A 19,561-nucleotide genomic window follows, 5' to 3' on the forward strand; every position below is an offset into this window, starting at 1 on the left:
TAGACTCGCCTAGTACTGATTTAGACTTGGAGTTGGGTACGGGCAGGAAAAACAGGCTTACAAATTTGGTTTTGACATATCCAACAAGGAGGACATAATTTAAAAATGACAACTTATGAAATCTGATGAGTAGCAAGGTTCGCGATATCTTGCCCCGAATAAAAGGGGGACCGTTAGTTAAACGCGTCGTTGCACATTGATACACCCAAAGTGCGATGAGATAAATTTAAACTGTACAACGCTGCGTTCTGAATCTCAATAGCAGACATGATAGATTGGATTGATTTGAAAATATGGAAAATTGTCGATTATATGCGCTCCATTTTCAGATGAAATGCGGATGTAATCAGATGACCCATTGTACCAGTATTAATTGTGAATTTAATCGAACTTTCAATGATCAATTCTACTTCTTAGCCAACTCACCAAAATGGATATTACAAATTCCAGTTCGACACTTTGTTACATCAACACGACCATATCCAACAAAAGTATTAGTTAATAGATTTGGATTCGCAACGAGTTGTTCTAATCTGATAGATTTCGCAAGCAAAAAAACCATAAGTTCAAACTGAAATTGTAACTGAAAATTGTCAGCTTTAGTTCATCAACTAATGCCATTTAAGCACCAAAATTTATTACCAAAAAGTTTCAAGAAATTGGAGTTACAGAATGCAATAAAAAATACTCCGCATTTAGTTTATCTCCTGGTCCTTTTCGAAAGCAGATTCGATGGCAAGTCTTTTGGAGAATTTCAAACTAATATACAACTCCAGGATAAACTTTTATATTTTTGACAGGTTGAAGAGAGAGAATTGGACAGGCTAATTTCATTACACCGCAGAAGTATACCCCAATCCGCTTTAGTAAAATTTGCTCGGAAATTAGATACATAAAATGAACGAAATTAGGAGATATCCTTTGTATCTTACTTTTCGGAAAAGTGGTTCCGCCAATTTTGCGAAATAAAAGAACTTTCAAATCGAAAAACAGGTTACAAGTCTTGTAGCCCGTTTCCGCTCAATTTAGGTATCTATTATTCGCATTAAATGTATATCTAATCCTCAATTAAGCCTATAAAAAGCGCGCATTTTGAGCATGCAAAATTGATTAAACACTCTCTAATAAGCACTTTACTAAAGATTTAATTGAGGCTTTCTGAGCTTTAAAGCGATTTAAATACAAACAACTTTAAATACATTTTTGAAAAGCCGAGCCATCTGTTTTTTTTCTAAAAATTCCCTCGCTTAAAAAAGGGCTCGTATACCAATGCTGGACTGGAAAAATCAGCGGCACTATAAGTAGGGGAACTGACGAACTGACGTATAAACTATACAGTTTTTGTTAATCAAGAAGAAAAAATCGACCTGAAAATCCGACAAATAACAAAAAAAATTGTGGGATTTTTCAGAAAAAAGTCATTCTTTTTCAGTTTTTAATTCACTGTACAAAAATGTCGTTTGCAAACTAATCAAATAGTTGATTTGGTTGTTATTTGGTAAGCGAATTACATGTCTTTCGATTCTGATTACTAAAGTCAAGATTTCCAATATTGTCCAATGTTTCTCAAATTTCGTCTCTTATTTAAAAAACATGATGTGACTCTATGAGTCGAGGAGTTGTCGTTTTTTGTTCATACTATTTTCGTAGTATCTCCTATTCATATGAATTGTTTTAAACCAAGAATTTTTGCTTTGGGGTCAGTACTTGAAAAATTGATACATTAGAAAAGAACAGTTCGGAAACGCAAAAAAATCGTCTGTTTTTTATGTAAAATACCTTCTTATTTCTCGACTATTGGGTCAAAGTGGTTCAAAATTATAAGAGAAACGTGTGTTAGGCTAGTTCTGGCTATGATTTAAAGAAATTTAGGATTAGTGTTATACAAAGTCAAGTTTTAAGATTTCATCCAATGTTTTTCAAATTAGTCTCTCTTTGAAAATAAAAAATATGATGTAACCCTATGGGTCAAGGAGTTGTAGAATATTGCTCATACTATTTTTGTAGTATCTCCTACTCATATGAATTGATTTAAACCAAGTTTTGCTTAGGGGTCAATACTTCCAAAAATGGTACATCCCAATAGCACAAAATCTGTTTATTTTTCCCGAAAAATCCCTCTCTCAAAAAAGGTTTTGTTTGTCAATATGGGATTGGCCGGATCTATTTTCAATGGCCAAATCTATTTTCATTGGCCAAATCAATTTTCACTGGTCAAATCTGCTCTGTGAAATAAAGATGTACGTCCCAGTGTCACAAAAACTGTAGATTGTCACAAAATGTTGGCGGGTGTAGATTCAATCAAGTGGCTAGGAACTCTTTGATAAGTAATAATAAAGTAAGAAAAAGTACTGCTAGTAGTAATAAAGCTTTAATAATCAATTTTATGCTCCAAAACGCGCATTAAATTAGGCTTAATTGCTTATTGTATTCGAAATTGAGCTAAGTTGCGTGCGAAAAAGCGATACATAAATGGAGCAGATGCCTGATACAAGACGCGCGAAAAAATAGGTTATAAAGTTTGTAATTGCAAGGCTAAGATTTTGCGGCTAAGATTAGGACACTTTTGCGAACACGGGTAGCTAGTTTCCCTTCCATTTTGTCGGTTTCTGCTAAAGTAGCTGTTTTCCGCAATATTGTTCCCTTTTTATTGTGTTAACATAGGAAAAACGAACACGAGATAAACGCATCGGGCATATTTGCCCGTGACAATGTGGGTATACCTCAGCGGTGTAATGTTATAGGAGAAACTAAATCATGAGTGAAATAAAACTCAACAAACGGAAAAAAATGCTATAAAATCTTTTAAAAATGTCGAACAAATTACTATATTTACAAAAATCTCTACCTCAACTTCTGTTTCAAGAGCTATGTATGGCAATAAAAAAACCTGAAAAAAATTTTCAGAATAAAATAACTCTAAATCAGTTTTTGGTTATGGTAAAAAGACTGAAGCTGCACCTTTTAAAGCTTTGAAAATGATTGAAAAGATTTTTTTTATTAAACTCTTAAAAACGTTAGGTGTATCAAAAAACTCATAACATGGAAACATCTAAGATTGAACTCTGTCAGTTTAAAGTCTTAGCTTGATGAAAAAAAGGTATATTAATGAAAGTTTTCCCACACAAAAAATATAGTTTATTTCCAGAAATTGTCAGAAGCATTCAATTTTGTGTCAAAAGTTTTTAGATATTTTAGTTGAGAACCTTATTTGCTGCTTTCTATTGTGGAATAGTTATTTTTTCTGGCCTATATTTGATCAGATCTTAATAACTGTAATTCTCCCTTTTGTGTTCTCATATGTTCCGACCCACTTTTAGTAGGGGAGGAACTACATGCTCAAACGGTTTTTTTGTTCAATCAATTTTTGCTGGTCGATATAGCCATCGTAGAGGGTTGTTAGTGGTATCATTAGAAAACCCGTCCAGCGTATAATGTGAAATAAAAAAGTTTGTTAATTATTGTTTATCGAAGAGAGTTATATTGGTGCAAAATTTTCTGAATAGTAGAGGCAAATCCGTTGTTTTTTCACACTTTCCCTATTTTTGAAAAAAATTTTTGTAAATTCTGTTAATATTTGTTAAAATTGTTAACTACAATGATGCTGAGTTTATAAAAACTATAACTGAAAAGTTTTTTTTTTGGTTCGTTTTTTGAAGAGAGTTTTAATGGTACAAAATTTTGAGAATAGCAGAGGGAAATCCGTTATTTTATTGATATTTTCCTAATTTTCACAAAAAATTTCATCAATTGTTAAAACTTGTTGAAATTGTAAATAACAATGTTACAGAGTTTGCTAAAATGAAACTAAATTATTTTTGAATGCTGTTCTTGCCACACAGTTATAGAGGTTTAAAGTTCTTTGAACATTTGACTGATTTTTGTTTTTTCTGTTCACATTTTACGTATTTTTTTGCAATTTGTTCGCCAATTTTGCAAACAAAATTTTAAAATTGGTGAAGATAGTGTTGTTGTGTTTACTTCTAAAAACAAGAAAGTTTTTCAACTGATTAATCCATTTTTGTGCTAAAACTTTTGCTTAGTTTGTCAAATTTGAGAAATTTTTCCATACAAAATGGCTCGAAATCGGCTTTTGTAGTCCACATTGTTTAAATATACGCATTAATACACCTGAAACTACTGCTGACAAAGTTGTTACTGACTCCAAAGTTAGCTACTTCGTTTGCCGGTTATTCGCTAATTTAACTCTTTAATTGAGCAAAATGCATCATTTCTTTTTGATATATTGATTTTTTTGTCAAATATTCCATATCCATAATATTGGGATCAGTAAAGTGCTCCCAAGAGAAGAAAAACAAAAATTAGGCTAGTTTTGGTAAAATGAATATTTCCTAAATTCCAAAAAAAAACTGATTGTAGACAGTCAAAAAACTTTTTAAAATCTTTTTTCTTTTCTTCTTCGTTAATTACAGAAGAGAGCAATCAAAATCAACGAGAGGTTCAGCAGGCTTGCTAGGAGGTTTCAAGAAAAAAAATTTTGTTTTTTTAGTCGAAAACTTAAGGTCGTTCTGACTTTTAAAGATTCATATTCTTAAAATGAACATTTTTAGGAATTTTTGGAAAAAAAGTCAGCAAACACAGGTCAAATCGGGTTTCAAGTCAATAAAAATTCAATGCTTTCTGTAGTTTTTGTTTTAAGTTATGCGTTTTCTGCTTTGAAGCTACAGTTTTTCGTACAAAGTTTATAATTTTTCCACCATTGAGGTTCTTTTCACGCTCTTGTCACATTTTTGTTTATAGTTGATACATTATTATAGTTTAGGTGTCATATTCTGGCATTTAAGATGAAGGCACAATTGAATACGTGAGTTTTTTGGTGAATAGATTTTGTTTTTATCTGCTTCGACTCTGTCTTCAAGAGGAATTTAATTGAATCTTTTTTGTTTTTGGTTGTTAATTGTCGTTTTTTTTTGTAGTCGTTCGATAAATTCTGGTTAAAGCGTTTTCCTATGGTCGAATAAAGGAACCTATTTACTAATTTCGGTTGATGGCTAAAGTTTTCGTGACTTTGAACTCAAATGTTTCAAAAAAGTATACAGATATATTTTAAAGATTCACTTTTGGCTGATTTTTTGACTACTTGTTACCTACTTTCAATAACTTCAGGCTGCATGACAAGATAATCGTAATGAAAAAAGGCACATTTGAATATATTACATTTTTGGTGCATAGCTTATTGCATTAGCGGCCTCAATACTGGTTTTTCGCAAAAGAATAAATTGTTGTTTCATTTTCGTCTTTGTTTTTTCGTTCTTGTTGCAGTCGAACGAGAAACATTGTAAAATTGCTGGTCTTAGCGGCTTTCTATGAAACAAAAAAAAACTTTTGTTGGCTTCATTTGATAGCTTAAATTTTTAAGGGCTTTGTATTCGAAAGTTTTAGAAATTATATAAAGAGGTTTTTTAAAAAAAATTGAACTTTGCTGTTTTTTCTCTCTAAGTGTTACCTAGTCTCCTTAACTACAAATTGTAAATAAAACTATTTGTGTTGATGAAAGGCACAATTGAACATATGTAAGGTTACTAGTGCAATGCTTATTGTTTTTACGCTTTCTATACCAGTTTTTTTTTGCAAAATAATTATTTATTTTTCAATTTTATCTTTTTTTCGTTCTTTTTGTTGACGTACGACATATTCTAATTGATGACAGGTCTCAATGCGTTTTTGAAAAAAATCGCTATCTATTTTGTAATGTCTTTGAAATTAAGCGTTTTGGAAAAGATGAAAGTTTTTAAAAATTTATTACCCAGTCTCATTATTCAACGCTCACAAGTCTAAATATTGACTTCCAAATTAGGCACCATTGACTAATTCCTATTTCTTACAGATTAGATTATTGTTTTAACGGTTTCGACGCCGTTTTCTGGCAAAATTAAACGGAATTTTTGTTTTTGGTCTGAATTTGTCGTTTATATTTGTAGAAGTACCACATATTCTGAAAACTGACAATTCGCAATGTCTTTATATTAATGTGTGAATTAAAATAAACCAATTTCAAGATTTTTACTGATATCTAATGGATTTCATTGAATAATTTGTTTTCGAGAGAACATAAACGTTTTTTTTTAAAATTCGTCCTTGTTGTTCTTTTTTGTCTGCTTGGTACCGATTCTCATCAAAGACTGGTCCCATGTTTTTTCAAGTGAAAAAAAAGCTAGCTTTTTCATTTTAGGTTTTTCTCGAAACTATTTTTACTCTGTTATTATTTAGTTTTTTTTCAAAAAAATAGAAATTGAGTTTGGTTGTCTTGTCTCGTAGTCTTAATAACGACACGTATCATCCGCCCGCTAATGCAACATAATTTATTTTATAATCTCTTCCTCATTTGGTCGACAATTAAGCCAAACTTGTATAGGCGGTTTCGGAACCTCATGTGCAAACGCACATTACTGAGCCTTCTTGTTTAGCTTTTGTTTGTCATCTTTAGCTTTGTTTAGGTGAATGCCACAACACATTTACAAATCTGACTGATCTTTTCCAATTGAAAAATTCACATTCTCCACTTTTAAGCAGGCGAGAGTTAGAATTTACGAGTTTAAAATTTTCCTTATCCTGAAGCATGTCCATTTTAGTTTGTTTTGTACCAGGTTTGCCGTTTCCAGTTTGACCCAATCTTGACGCAAATCGTTACTGATGTTGAGAGTTCAGTAAGCTCCAGGATCTTCTTTGCATTAATTGCCTAAGCTGAAGTGGGAACAACGCGAAAAGTGCTAAAACTCTCGGAATATGAATAAAAAAATTGAGAAATTGTTTCAGGATCTCTAACTCTAAGAAAACATGGTTTGACGCTAATGTTGTGTACACTCGTTAATTTCATGACGTCCGATTTCTGAAGCTCAAACAAACTTGGTATTGCTAAGTCATGCAAGTTTATGTAACATTATTAATATTTGAACTCAAGTTGGTTTTGGAACTTTTGTTCATTTGTTCTCCGAAAGATCTTGTCATCTGTAAGTAAAGTTGTTGATTCAACCAGGAAACTGTGTGTGGGTTTTCTTAGATCAAATGCAAACTAACATTGTGAAAGATTCAATCAAATTTCACGTTGAGGTGAAATTTAGTTGCTTAGAATAATGCGGACTATTGATTCTTTCTGCGTAGCTGTTTTGATTTTTTCAGCAGTACTTCATTGTAGTGTTCAGAAGAATTCAACTGAAAGCAATGGATTTGAGAACGATGCTCCCAAATCTGCAGGATCTGAAGATGGTGCAAAATCGGCTAAAACTTACCATATATTGATGGTGACTTTCTGCCTCAGAGGTCACTTCAACCCAGCCGCAGGTAAGTGATTTGGGTTAAAAATATCCAGGTTGAGGTCGAGAACATTTTAAGAGCATGAATGTCTCATCAGAGGTAAATTTGACCTGGGTAGTTTTCAAATCTTAATCTAATCCGAAATGACTCTCAATTCTACACTAAAACTTCCCAGCCAGCCCTGATCAAACTGAAAAAAAACATGGAAATCTGTACAGCATTATTTTTACAAAATCTTTTTCGCTTCTACGAAGAGCTAATAGAACATCGATTTTGACATTTGAAAAATCTATGGTTAGGCACTAGTACCTTAAAATGTTTTATAATTGTCCGATCATCGTAATTGAGTTCGCTCATTAGGAGCTCGTTTTTAAATCACGTTTTATGCACTCGTAAACCGTGTCAAAAGCTGAAGTATGGAAAGCCTCAAGTATATAAAGTTAACATTATCTAAAAATCTGTTCTGAAATTGTTTAAATGTCATTCTTTGAAGCGCCTTTGAAAAGTTATTGACTAGTGGAGTAGACTGTTTATGCGCATTCACAACTGAAAATTTTTTAACTAATTTTTTACTAACAAGGCGGCTCGGTAATGTGCGATCGCACATAAGGTTCCGACCCCGCTCATCCACAATTTTGGCATAATTGTCTACCAAATGAGGAACAGATAGAAAAACACAAAAAGTTCAAGTATTTTTCAAAAAAAAAAATTGGTGTATGAACGAAAAGATAGCCTCCAAAGCAAATAAGTCAGTGAAGTAAAAAGTGATGCATTAGATTGATGAGATATGCCGATATTAAGAAAGCGAGCGAACACGAACGGCAAAATCAAACAACAACAACAAACATTAATTACATCAAAAAATTTATGTCCGTTTTAAAAAATAAAACTTAATAAAAAAGTCAAAACAGCGTCAGATAACTCTGAAAATAAACGAAATAAATTGTAATTCACCAGAAAAAAAATGGTTATTCAACAGTTCATAATAAAGCTTGGTAACAATTTGACAATAAAGAACAGAAACTTTAAAGTTAGAAAATTCGCTGAATTTTTAGAAAAAACAACTAATTTCAAAGTAATGAAAACCATCAGGAATCAACTAAAATTTCCCATAGGTTTAGAGTTACCAATACTTCTATAGAAGGGAATTAAGTACTCTTGGTATTCAATTTTTTATGCAATTACAAAAAAAAAACAGCAAATAGACAACAAAATAAAAATCAATTAAAACTTGTCAGAAAATGCTTTGGAAGCCATAAAGCCATACTTTTGCCCCCAAAGTATGTTCGGTTGCACCTTCGTCAAACACCGATAATGTATTATGTGGCCGCTCATTAATTAAAATAAGCAACAATTAGACAAAAAGGAAAAAAAGAATGCAAACTTATGTAATACTTGTTTTTTTTTCAAAAAAAATTTATTTCCAAAAACATGAAAGCCATAAATTACAAAATGAAAACTTTGAATAGGTTCATCCATTCTTCCAAAGGAAGCCCTTGAGATCTGCAATTATCCAGAATTTGTCTTAAGTCTACAAAAAGAACGCCAAATATGACAAAAACCAATTAATAGTTTACTTTTTTTTGTGAAAAACCCGTGTCGAAGCCAGTAAAATCATAACGAATTCTTTAGAAACATTAGATTTTGTGACAACAATCGCTTTGACACCTTCCCCTGACAAAAATAATGTCATCTTTGACCTTTAATTAACGAGACCAGGTAACAAACAGACAATAAAAGGAACAAAATTGCGAAGTTGAAATAATTTTTTTTTTCATTTTGGAAAACAATTGTTTTCAAAGTCATGAAAGCCATTATCTATCTTCTAATATCAGAACATCGGCTCATCTACTCTTTCAGGAAAAGCCAATCAAATCGGTCATTGTACAGGAAAATAAATACGACTAAAAAACAAAGTAAAACGACAGTTAAAGACAAATTTAAAAATTTCAATTAAATTCTTCGAGAAAGTATTGTCGAAGCGGTAAAGAACCACAATCTATATCTTTAAGAATTTAAATAGTATCAATTTTGAGTTATTTTGAACAAGAAAAATGTGATATATGGATAAACAAAAACGTGATAATTTGACAAAATTTGAAAACTTGAAAAATGGCCAAATGCCCTAAGAAAATAAAAAAATTGTTAAATCTAGTAGTATTAAAGCCAGAACACAATACCTTAAGGCGTAAAACCGGAATAAAGACTAAATTTTATTTCAGCAGAAAGAAAAAGCACTCTTTGATTGCTGACCATAAGCTACAAGTTGACAAAAATAAGAGAAAAATGGAGGCAAAGTTTAATAAGCTATTTTATATTTAAAAATCAAATATTTTAAAAAGTCAAAACGACCATAAGCTTTTAAGCAATCAACTAGATAAACTAATTGCAAGCTATTTAGGAAGCCAATAAGACCAATCACTAGTGAGCTTTGATTTGAAATGTTCTGCTATTTAATTAGTATAAAATGATCGAATTTTTTTAAATAAAAAACCGACTGATGACAATCCGAATTATTTTTGGATAGTAACGGTCCAAGATTGGTACAAAATCAGCTAATGTTGATTGTGCGTCAAGAGTGTTTAATTGTTGGAATGTCATTGATATAGATATTTTGTTTGTTAAAAATCATAAGTAAATGCTGCGTTTTTGATAATCAACGAATAAAGTTAGCAAAAAACGGCAAAGTTTTATTTACAGAGCACCCTCAACGGAAGTTAAAGTGGAAATAGCCCCCTTTTAATTCTACAAAGATTGTGTTTGTGGTGTTTGGATGTGCTCTTCCTGCAAATTTAATCAGAAGGGACTAAAGAAACTTATTTCGTGCTGTTTTTGATGAAAAAGTCTGAATTTTGTGAAATTTTTAGCCGGAATTTGTGACAAAAAATTCAATGAAAATAGCCGACAATGTATTTTGTCTTTAAACATAAAATCAACAACATTTTCTTGAAAAATTTTATTAAATTTTATCAAAATTGGCGAAATTTTAGTCAAAAATGCCGAAAAAAGGTGAATGAAATCAACGGAATTCACTCTATTTTCTCGAAAGTTTAAACCCCGATATCTCCCTGTCAAAAACGAAAATCAAAAAAATCTTTTTAATTCCACATTCTACGCTGGACAAGCTTTCTAATGATACCAGTCTCATTTCTCTACGATGAATATATCGATCGGCCAAAATTGACTGAACAAAAAAAAAAAAAATCCCAGTTGAGTATATAGTTCCTCCCCCCCCCTCAAGAGGGGTCGGAACAATTATAAACGTGGTACCATTTTCCAATTATATACATCAATATGTTAAAATGAATCTTAGCGGCCCGAGAGAATTTAGAGATCTTTTTTAAAGAAGCATATTGTAATAATACGCCAAGGCATACCGCGTACTAGCCATTTGAGGATTTATCAATATCCCTTCATCTGGTCTTTCAACTTTATACAAGTGGTGCCTATGAGAAAATAACCCAATCAAAGAATAGAGAAGCAAATCTTGTTGAGACTGCTAAATTCATGCTGGAATTTTTTGCAGATTTTGGATAGAAAATTTTTTAGATTCAGGGCCCGAAGTTTAGCAGGTATATCACGTGTTGATCAACGCGAGTTTTTTTCCAATAACTCAAGATGATTTGCTAAGTTGACTGCCATCAGTTTTCAGCCTCTGATAGTTTTTTTAGTTTTGAGCATCCAGAAAGTATAAATTGACACGCATGATTTGTTAACTCTAACACGATTAAAACAATTTTCTCCATTTATTTTTCTATAATGAATTTTTTTTCAACTGGACATATTTTTCCAAATTTTAAGTAGCCGTTCCACTGCGACGTTTATCGAAAAAAAAATTCAGATAATTTGCATAAAATATGGGTCTGTTCATTGAATGTTGCCAATTCGTCGCTTAGTATGTTGCTTGTCGTTTGTCGTTTAGTATGTTGACTTTTTGTTCTTGTCTGCTTTTGCTAATTTCTGAGTCAAAACCAGTAAGTCAGAGTGCAGGTTTTTCAGAGCATAGATTAAACAGGGTCTGCTATTGCTGATAAAACTCAATAATCAGACAATCGGAACTTTATTCATCGAGTATGTAACGGTTTTAAATTCAACAAGTATAAAACAGCTGTCTCACGTAACGTCAAGGCAATAAGCACATCTAAATGGCCCGGCAAATCTAGCTGTATCTGCTAGCAGGTATTTTGTCTGAGCCGATTTTCGGCTCAGATTGGTCACCGATACGTTTTCGAAACATAAAAATTTTAAGCCTAAAAAGAGCGCAATCGATTCAGTATATTAGTAGGCTCAACGAAAATTATGTTTAACGAACTTTCTCCGAGCTTTCTATGCCAAATAGAACGTATTTTGCGTGCATTTAATCTTTTCGTAAGGCTTACATGGTTAAGAGATTATGACGTAATACTTTCTCGCTGGATAGTGCATTTCAATCCTCGCTGCTCTTTTTATTTACTCAGTAACATCCTCCGGCCCGGAAGAAAATGTTGGGAGGATCGGTACAAGCTTAACGAGTGGGCGGACGAGCGATCCGGATGACGTGCGCAAGACGGCGGAGCGAGCGACGCTGTCGGAGCCGTACCGAAGTTCTTCAATCCTAGCAGTTGGATAGTAACCCCTAGGGTTGCTTTCTTCAACGATCCAAACCAAATCACCAACCTTGAGCTGTTGCTCGGCAGGCGTCTGCCACTTAGATCTACGACTCAGCGCAGGTACATACTCCTTAATCCAACGTGACCAAATTGCATTGGCGTAGGACTGTGCGCGGGCGTACCGCTTACGGTGATCGAACTCGTCGACGCCAACGATAGACGGAATTCCGGTTGCTTGGTTACCGAGTAGAAAATGGTTAGGTGTTATTGCGCCTAGGTCGGACGGGTCGGCGCTTACGGGTGTTAAGGGACGTGAGTTTAATGCGTGTTCGACCAGACAAAAAGTAGTGTTCAAAACATCATCTGTGAGGCGACGCGTACCGAGGATAGTGTACAGTACTCTTTTAAAACTTCGAACTAACCTCTCCCAGATGCCACCTTGGTGTGGCGCACTGGGTGGATTGAACCTCCACTTAATGCCCTTATGTGCAAGTTCGGCAGCAATGTAGAACGTATTCCATTTTTCCACACATTCACGGAGCTCTTTTTCCGCTCCAATGAAGTTCGTACCATTATCCGACCAAATCATAGCAGGAGTACCCCGACGGGAGACGAACCGCTCCACTCCCATTCCACAGGAACTAGTGTCCATGGACGCGACAACTTCAACATGGACAGCACGAGTAGTGAGACAAGTGAAAAGAAATCCCCACCTCTTCTCGGTAGTCCGACGAACTGTGACGTAGAATGGGCCGAAGTAATCAACCCCGGTGTTGGTAAAGGGAGGAGACTGGTATGCGAGTCTCTCCTTTGGGAGGTCTGCCATGATAGGTTGAATGGTTGCTGCACGGAACTTTCTACACAAGACGCAGTTTGATTTGACGGAACGCAGTGTGGAACGTAGTTTTAGGATGGCATAACGTTCTTGTACCTTTGACCTTAAGTAATCGATGCCCTGATGATGGTTCTTCAAATGAGTATGCCGCAGAAACAGTTTAACAAAAGAATGACGCGCATCCAGAACGATAGGATGCTTAGTGTCAAAGTCAATTTCCACTAGCCGTCAGAGTCGACCAGAAGAACGGATGAGACTATGAGGCCCAATAAACGGAGTAAACTGAGCAATGCGGCTGCTCTTCTTAACGAATTTGTTGTCAAGAAGATCCTTTCTTTCAGTATCAAAGGACTCTCTTTGAACTAAGTACTGGAGATGACGCTCGGCTTCGTCAAGCTCAACAGGGTCGGCTATGCTGCCGTCTACGGTACGGTAACTTTCATGAGATGGTAAAAGACGGAGCACATATGCGGTGACACGAAGTAATTTTTGATAAGAACTGAACTTATCAAACGGGATTAGATTAATGCTTTGTCCCTTAGGGGGCCTGGTTACAGATGCGGCTAGAGATGAGATGGAAACATCATCTTGTTCCTTAGTTACAACGCCAAGCTTGATGTTATCAACGACGTCAGTATTTGGTACAAAAGGGAATTGCTTAGTTCTCAAGAAGTCAGGACCCCTCACCCAGCTACTTGATTGCAAAACTTCAGCGGACATGCCACGCGTGCCAGCATCTGCCGGATTATCACAAGTGGCGACGTGGTTCCATTGGTCAACGCTGGTGTTCTCCAGAATTTCACTGACACGATTTGCAATGAAGATTGGGTGTTTAATGGTTGAGTTTATCCACTGCAAGACGATGGTACTATCTGTCCACATGAATACTTTATCCACACTAACGGTTAATGCTTGACAGATTTCCTTTTTTAAACGTGCTGCGAGGAGAGCGGCTTGTAGTTCCAGCTTAGGAACTGTCATTACCTTCATAGGTGCAACGCGGGCCTTGCCCAGGACAAACGCCAGCTCTGTTATAATCTCCCCGGAGGTGCAAGTTACTTGGGCCCTAAGAAATGCTACTGCACTGAATACGTCTTGCGAGCTATCACCAAACATCTGGAGTTCAAGATGTTGGAATGGTCCTGAAAAGTAACTTCTCGGTATAGTGATCTCAGCTAACCGCGGCAGTTCAACACACCAGGCAAGGAATCTGTCAACTGTGTCTTTAGGTAACTCGTCGTCCCAACTTTGTCCATTGACACGCCAAATGCCTTTCAAGATTAACCGAGCACCAACAGTGAACGGTGCGACAAGACCAATTGGGTCGTAGACCTTTGACACAAGACTTAGGACCAAGCGCTGTGTTAAACTTTTCGTGATGGTGCTGTTAGTACCCCTGCTCACAACCAGAGTATCGTTGTTGTGATCCCACTTAAGCCCAAGCACGTGCATTGATTCCTCCTTTGATGAAACGATGACCTTCGGTTCAGTGGATTGAGCAGACCCATCAATTCGGTCAGCCAGATCTGGTACATTGCTTACAAACTTAGTAAGCTTGAACCCACCTAGATGGAGAAGATGTACCAATTCCTTCGACCTAATGAGGGCCCTCTCGGGGGATTCCACTGAGTCCAAGTAACCGTCCATGTAGAAGTTCTCAAGGACGGCTTTCGCAGCTTCTGGGTACTCCTTAGCATTATCGCGCGCCGTGCGCTGAAGTGCGTAGTTGGCGCAGGTGGGCGAATCTTTTGCCCCAAAGATGTGGCGCGTATACTGGTGTACCACAACATTTGATGTAGGGTCTTCCCGCCACAAAAAGCGCAATGATGTTTGATCACATGGTAACACTCCAACTTGGAGGAACATTCCCTCGATGTCGGCGGATACGGCAAATGGATGTTGTCTGAACCGTAGGAGTACATAGATTAGGTTTTGCAGAAAGTCAGGTCCAGTGAGTAATGACTTATTAAGAGATGCGCCATGGAATTTAGCTGCTCCGTTTAGTACCCTACGGACCTTGCCCGGCTTGTTCGGGTTAACAACCGGATGGTGTGGTAGGTACCACTCTCGTTCCGAGCGACTTTCCACCTTATGAGCATCTTTGACCCTTACTACGTAGCCTTTGTCGAAGTCCTCTTTGATGGTATTCGAATACTTTTCCTTTAAAGTCTGGTCTTTCGTGAGCCGCTTTTCCAAAGACTTTAATTGAACAAGCGCTGAGAAATAATTGTTGGGCAGTTCGATGTTATCTTCAGCCCATAGCATTCCGACATCGTACCTTTTTCCATTATGCACGGTGGTGTTTTCAAGAATTTCATGCGCACGTGCATCCGAGGCGGATCGTGGATCTACTTGCTTAAGTGCGCCGTACGACTCCATGTCGTACCAAGATTTTACCTGACTAGCGAGTTCAAAATCCTGCTCCATATTAGCTTTGAAACAAGTCGAGACTAAACCTGAAGACGACGGTAGAGGGCCGCTTAGAACCCAACCTATGGGCAAGCGAACAGCGAAGGGCGATGACTTCTCGTCGGCAGCGAAGTACTCTAACGGGCGGATGGCATGATACACATCCTGTCCAAGTATCATCTCGATGTTTCCATAGCAATATGTAACTGGGTCTAGAACTGCTAGGTGCGGGTATGTTTCCTGAAGTGCTTTAATGTTAATGACATTGGCGCCTACATTCAAATCTTCCTTTACATAAGGGCTGACTTTAAATGGTTCAAAAGCTTGGTTGTCGCGTGGTGTTACAATTAGTTCAACTAACTTAGTGTCTACAACCTCCTCGGTATTTATACCCTTGACTGTTAGTTTCAATGCTGTACCGTGCAAACCAAGTCTATTTGCGAGATCATTGGACACCCAAGAGTTACTGCAAGCGGTATCGCACAAAACTAAAGCCGTGGTATCTTTACCAGAAGAGCTCTTCAACTGTAATTCAGTCACCTGAAGGAGGCCTTTCACATTACTCACAGATGACAAAGTGGTGGTCTTGCTCGATGATTGGACACTAGGAAGTTTACTTTGGTTTGCGCCAGCATTAGAATTACTGTTGTTGTTGTTGTTGTTTGAAGGGGATTTTGATGGATAAACCCTCTCAGCTCCATGGAGAAGTGTATTATGGGAGCTGTTACATCCGTCTTTCCTGCATTTCCTGGCGTTTGGGCATTGCCTAAACATATGCTTTTCTCTCAAACATGAGAAACACAGTTTTGCTTCCGCCACTACCCTTGCTCGCTGAGTGGGAGACTTTTCTTTAAATACCCTACACTCCCAGATGCGATGGTTACCTTTACACACAATGCAGCGAGGGGTTGCAGGCGTTGCCGATGTTGAGGCTGGTCTCTGAGTGCCCTTAGTTTGTGTATTAGCAGCAAAAGTTCTTGAGGCAACTTTGGTTTTTACTACTGAGTTGGTGTTATCCTCAGTTCTTGCCTTCGATGAAGTTTGTTTCATTAAATCGTGTGCCTCGGCCTTCTCCTTCAAACAATCGTTGAAGTCAAGGAGTGTTGGCTTTACCCAATGTTTCTTCACTGTGAAGAGTGACCAAGACTCTTTTAGATTGGGCGGCAACTTTTGCACAGCCGTGTTAAGAAGTGAGGCGCTCTTAAGGTCTGCGTCATATAAAAGTGATTTAAAGACCCCAACAAGACTTGAAATTGTTGCAGAATAGTTTATAATGTTATCACTATTGTGCATCTTTAATGGAGGAAAAGAGCTGAGTTTTTCTAAATGTGCACTGACTACTGCCTGTGGTTGGCCAAATTTACGTTCGAGTGTCCTAAGTGCATCCTTATACATTACACCACAGTATGCGAACTCAGTGATGGCGCTTTTAGCTTTTCCAGTTACAAGAGTTTTTAAGTATGTTAACTTGACATCATCAGTCAAGGACTGTGCGTCTATGGCGCTTTTAAATTGTCCGAACCATTCGTGCCACTGCAGTGGATCACCATTGTACTGTGACAACTTCCACTCGGGCAGTGGATCGTTCTTCTTACAAGTAATTGCCTCCGCCAACTGCTTTATCAAATCCGCAGAGTCCAAAGAAGGAGCCGAAGGTGTGGGATGCGGCGGGCCACCCCAACACAACGGGTTCGGAACGGTAGCTCCATACGTTGGCGGAATGATCGGAGTGACAAAGGTGGGGGCGGTACCTGTGGAAGAACTAAATGGATTCGCTTGCATGAAGTCTGATGTTACGTAATTTTGAGCGCCTGCTGCTGCTTGTACATGAGAGGAGCGGTGCGATGTAGATATATGAGGGTTGATTGACGGGGCCGGTTGTACGGTGTATAAGTTTGCGGATGTTCGTACAAGTGGTACTGCATTAGATGGGACTGCTGCTGGAAAACGCCAGACATTTGGATCTGGAGGAGCAAGAGGTGCGTGGGTTATAGGGACAAAACTTCTGGGCTGAAAGTTCTTTTGTGGGGGTGGTGGATGAATTATTTGAGGTACAAAAACGTTTGCGGAGGAAACGAATGGTGCAGGCGGAGAATGGGGTAACAGATTGACATTATTCGCCACAGGGTTAGTGGCTTGTAGTGGTAGTGCTTGTGGCGGCGAAGGAGGAAAGCGGAATGCTGGTGGAATTAACGGGAAATGCGGCGGTGCGAGGTTTAGAACGGGGGATGGTGGGTCTGGTACATTTATGTGTGCTTGTGGCGGATTAGGTGCTAGAGGAGCATTAACGATTGTTTTAAAAGGTGGTGAATGCGGAGGGCTGACTAAATTCAACTGTCCCGGCATGCTCGATCTGCGAGGGAATTGATGATCTAACTGCAAACCATCGAAGTGCATTGTTGCTTGAGACAGTTGTCGGGCTGTGTTTGGGGCGTTTAGTTGAGTTGGCATACCAAAGTTTATTGGTGATGGAGGCGTATATTGAGGCTGTTGCTGCTCTTGCATGATGTTGTTTGCAACATGTGCATCATTGGTTACATTGGTTCTACTACTTGGTTCTTGGACAGGGAGGTTGATGTTGGCCTCAACTTGACTATGTGTATTGAGATTGAAGTGTGAGTTTGGAAGTTGAGCGGAAGAAGGTCGTTGGACAATTGCTTGGTTGGATTGGGCGATGGAACCAGAAAAGTGCAAACTCGGTTCGTTTGCAACATCTGCCATGTTCCCGGCCGGTGACGAATTAATCCAATCTTGAACAAGTTTCTTGCTCTTGACTGAACTTCTCTCCGTAAAGAGCCCACTCATTTTGCCTGTACCAGACCCGTCTGCTGATGATTTTGTCATCAACTCAATTTCCTCAAGTGCTGCAGCAGCAACTTCTTTGCCATGATCCTCCTCAAGCTGCTCAATTTCCAATTCCCGCAATTTCGTTTGTTTTTCAATTTCGAGACGCTGTCTAGCAATGCGAAGCTTTGCTTCATGTTGTTTCTCAAGTTCCTCCCTTTTGAGTCTCGATAGTTCTAAGTCTCGTTGACGCTGACTTGATCTTTTTGAGGAAGTCATATGTGAACTTGATTTTGAATGGTGAGAGGTATACTGCTCTGCTGTCTCTTTGTCATGGACCGAATTGATATACCCTCGAGCAGCAGCAATGAACTCATCAGTTTTCTTTGTTACAGTCTCTAACCATTTTTCAAGGTTCTTACAGGCAGCATCTGGATTTTCAGTCTTTCGTGCCAGATCAAAGAGCTCTTCATTTTTATCAACTACTCTAATAAAAGCGTCTTTGCACTTCACAAGCAGACGTTCGATCTTAACTTTCCTATCTTGCTTATCCACAGCATTGTTAATTTCACCATAGATGTTGTTAAGTTCAGCCTCTAATTTTGCCCTCGCACTATAAAGTTTGTTGAATTTGTCCTGCAAAGTTGTCATGATCTTAAGAAAAACAGGAACCACAAGTTTAATTTGGTACTAATATAAAGTACACACACATGCAACAGCACAACACAAAGGGGTTATACTGAACCCTAGTGTGACGGTTTGGCTAGCAAACCGCCAAAGAGCAAAGATGTTCGTCGAGTACAATAGTACCCGGCGAAAGAAAAAGAACGGTGCGCAGGAAGCGCGAAAAGGGGGCAGAACGGGAGACGGGATGGACGGGAAGAGACGCCGAAAGAGTAACGCACGACGCAACGGGAAACCGGACGGACAAATGGGAGCATCGGGCGAAAAGCGCGCGACGAAGCGGGAAAATGGCACGGGCGTGGCGGAAACGACGCGCGGATGGCGCGCGACGAAACGGGAAAACGGCACGGAAGGGGCGGAGACGTCGGGCGGATGGCGCGCGACGAAACGGGAAAACTGGCACGGGCGGATGCGGAAACGTCGGGCGGATGGCGCGCGACGAAACGGGAAAACTGGCACGGGCGGATGCGGAAAGGTCGGGCGGATGGCGCGCGACGAAACGGGAAAACTGGCACGGGCGGGGCGGAAACCACAAGCGAGGAGGCGGGAAGATCGATGCTAACAGACCACAGCAACAAACTCAACCAAACAAGCTAGCCGTAACTCCAGAATAAACTTAAGTCACACCCTAGAAAGAAGGAGACGAGCTACTGCCAGGTACACTAGCACAAAACATTATGGGGGCTTTATCAACGGCATCGAAACATTAAACATGAAACAATTTACGGCTACAGTGTAGTATAACCAAAAGTCGAAAAGGTCTGGAACTTTACTAGCCGTAACTCCAGAACAAACTTAAGTCACACCCTAGCAAACCACCCCACCCAGACAACAAAAGTGCATACTACAAAAATTAATAAAGCTACAACAAATTGCTAGCAAACCAGTGTGGTGAAAGTCACGAAACAAACCAGCCGTAACTCCAGAATGAACTTAAGTCACACCCTAGCAAGGAATGAGACTACACAACAAACCAGCATCCTAG

The 19,561-nt window shown here is 38.1% G+C and overlaps 1 protein-coding gene across 1 annotated transcript in view; it reads left to right on the forward strand.

Annotated features, from left to right (window-relative positions):
- Positions 1-6,973: 6,973 nt before the first annotated feature.
- LOC142337001 (uncharacterized) overlaps positions 6,974-19,561 on the forward strand; it is a 28,391-nt gene continuing 15,803 nt past the window's right edge. The window contains exon 1 of the mRNA XM_075386012.1: positions 6,974-7,302. Coding sequence (XP_075242127.1) covers positions 7,095-7,302 — 208 coding nt within the window. The 5' untranslated portion in view covers positions 6,974-7,094. The remainder of the gene's footprint in view (positions 7,303-19,561) is intronic.

This window comes from Convolutriloba macropyga, chromosome 3, assembly GCF_964194025.1.
Source record: "Convolutriloba macropyga chromosome 3, txConMacr16.3, whole genome shotgun sequence".
In the NCBI taxonomy this organism is placed as follows: Eukaryota; Metazoa; Xenacoelomorpha; order Acoela; family Convolutidae; genus Convolutriloba; species Convolutriloba macropyga.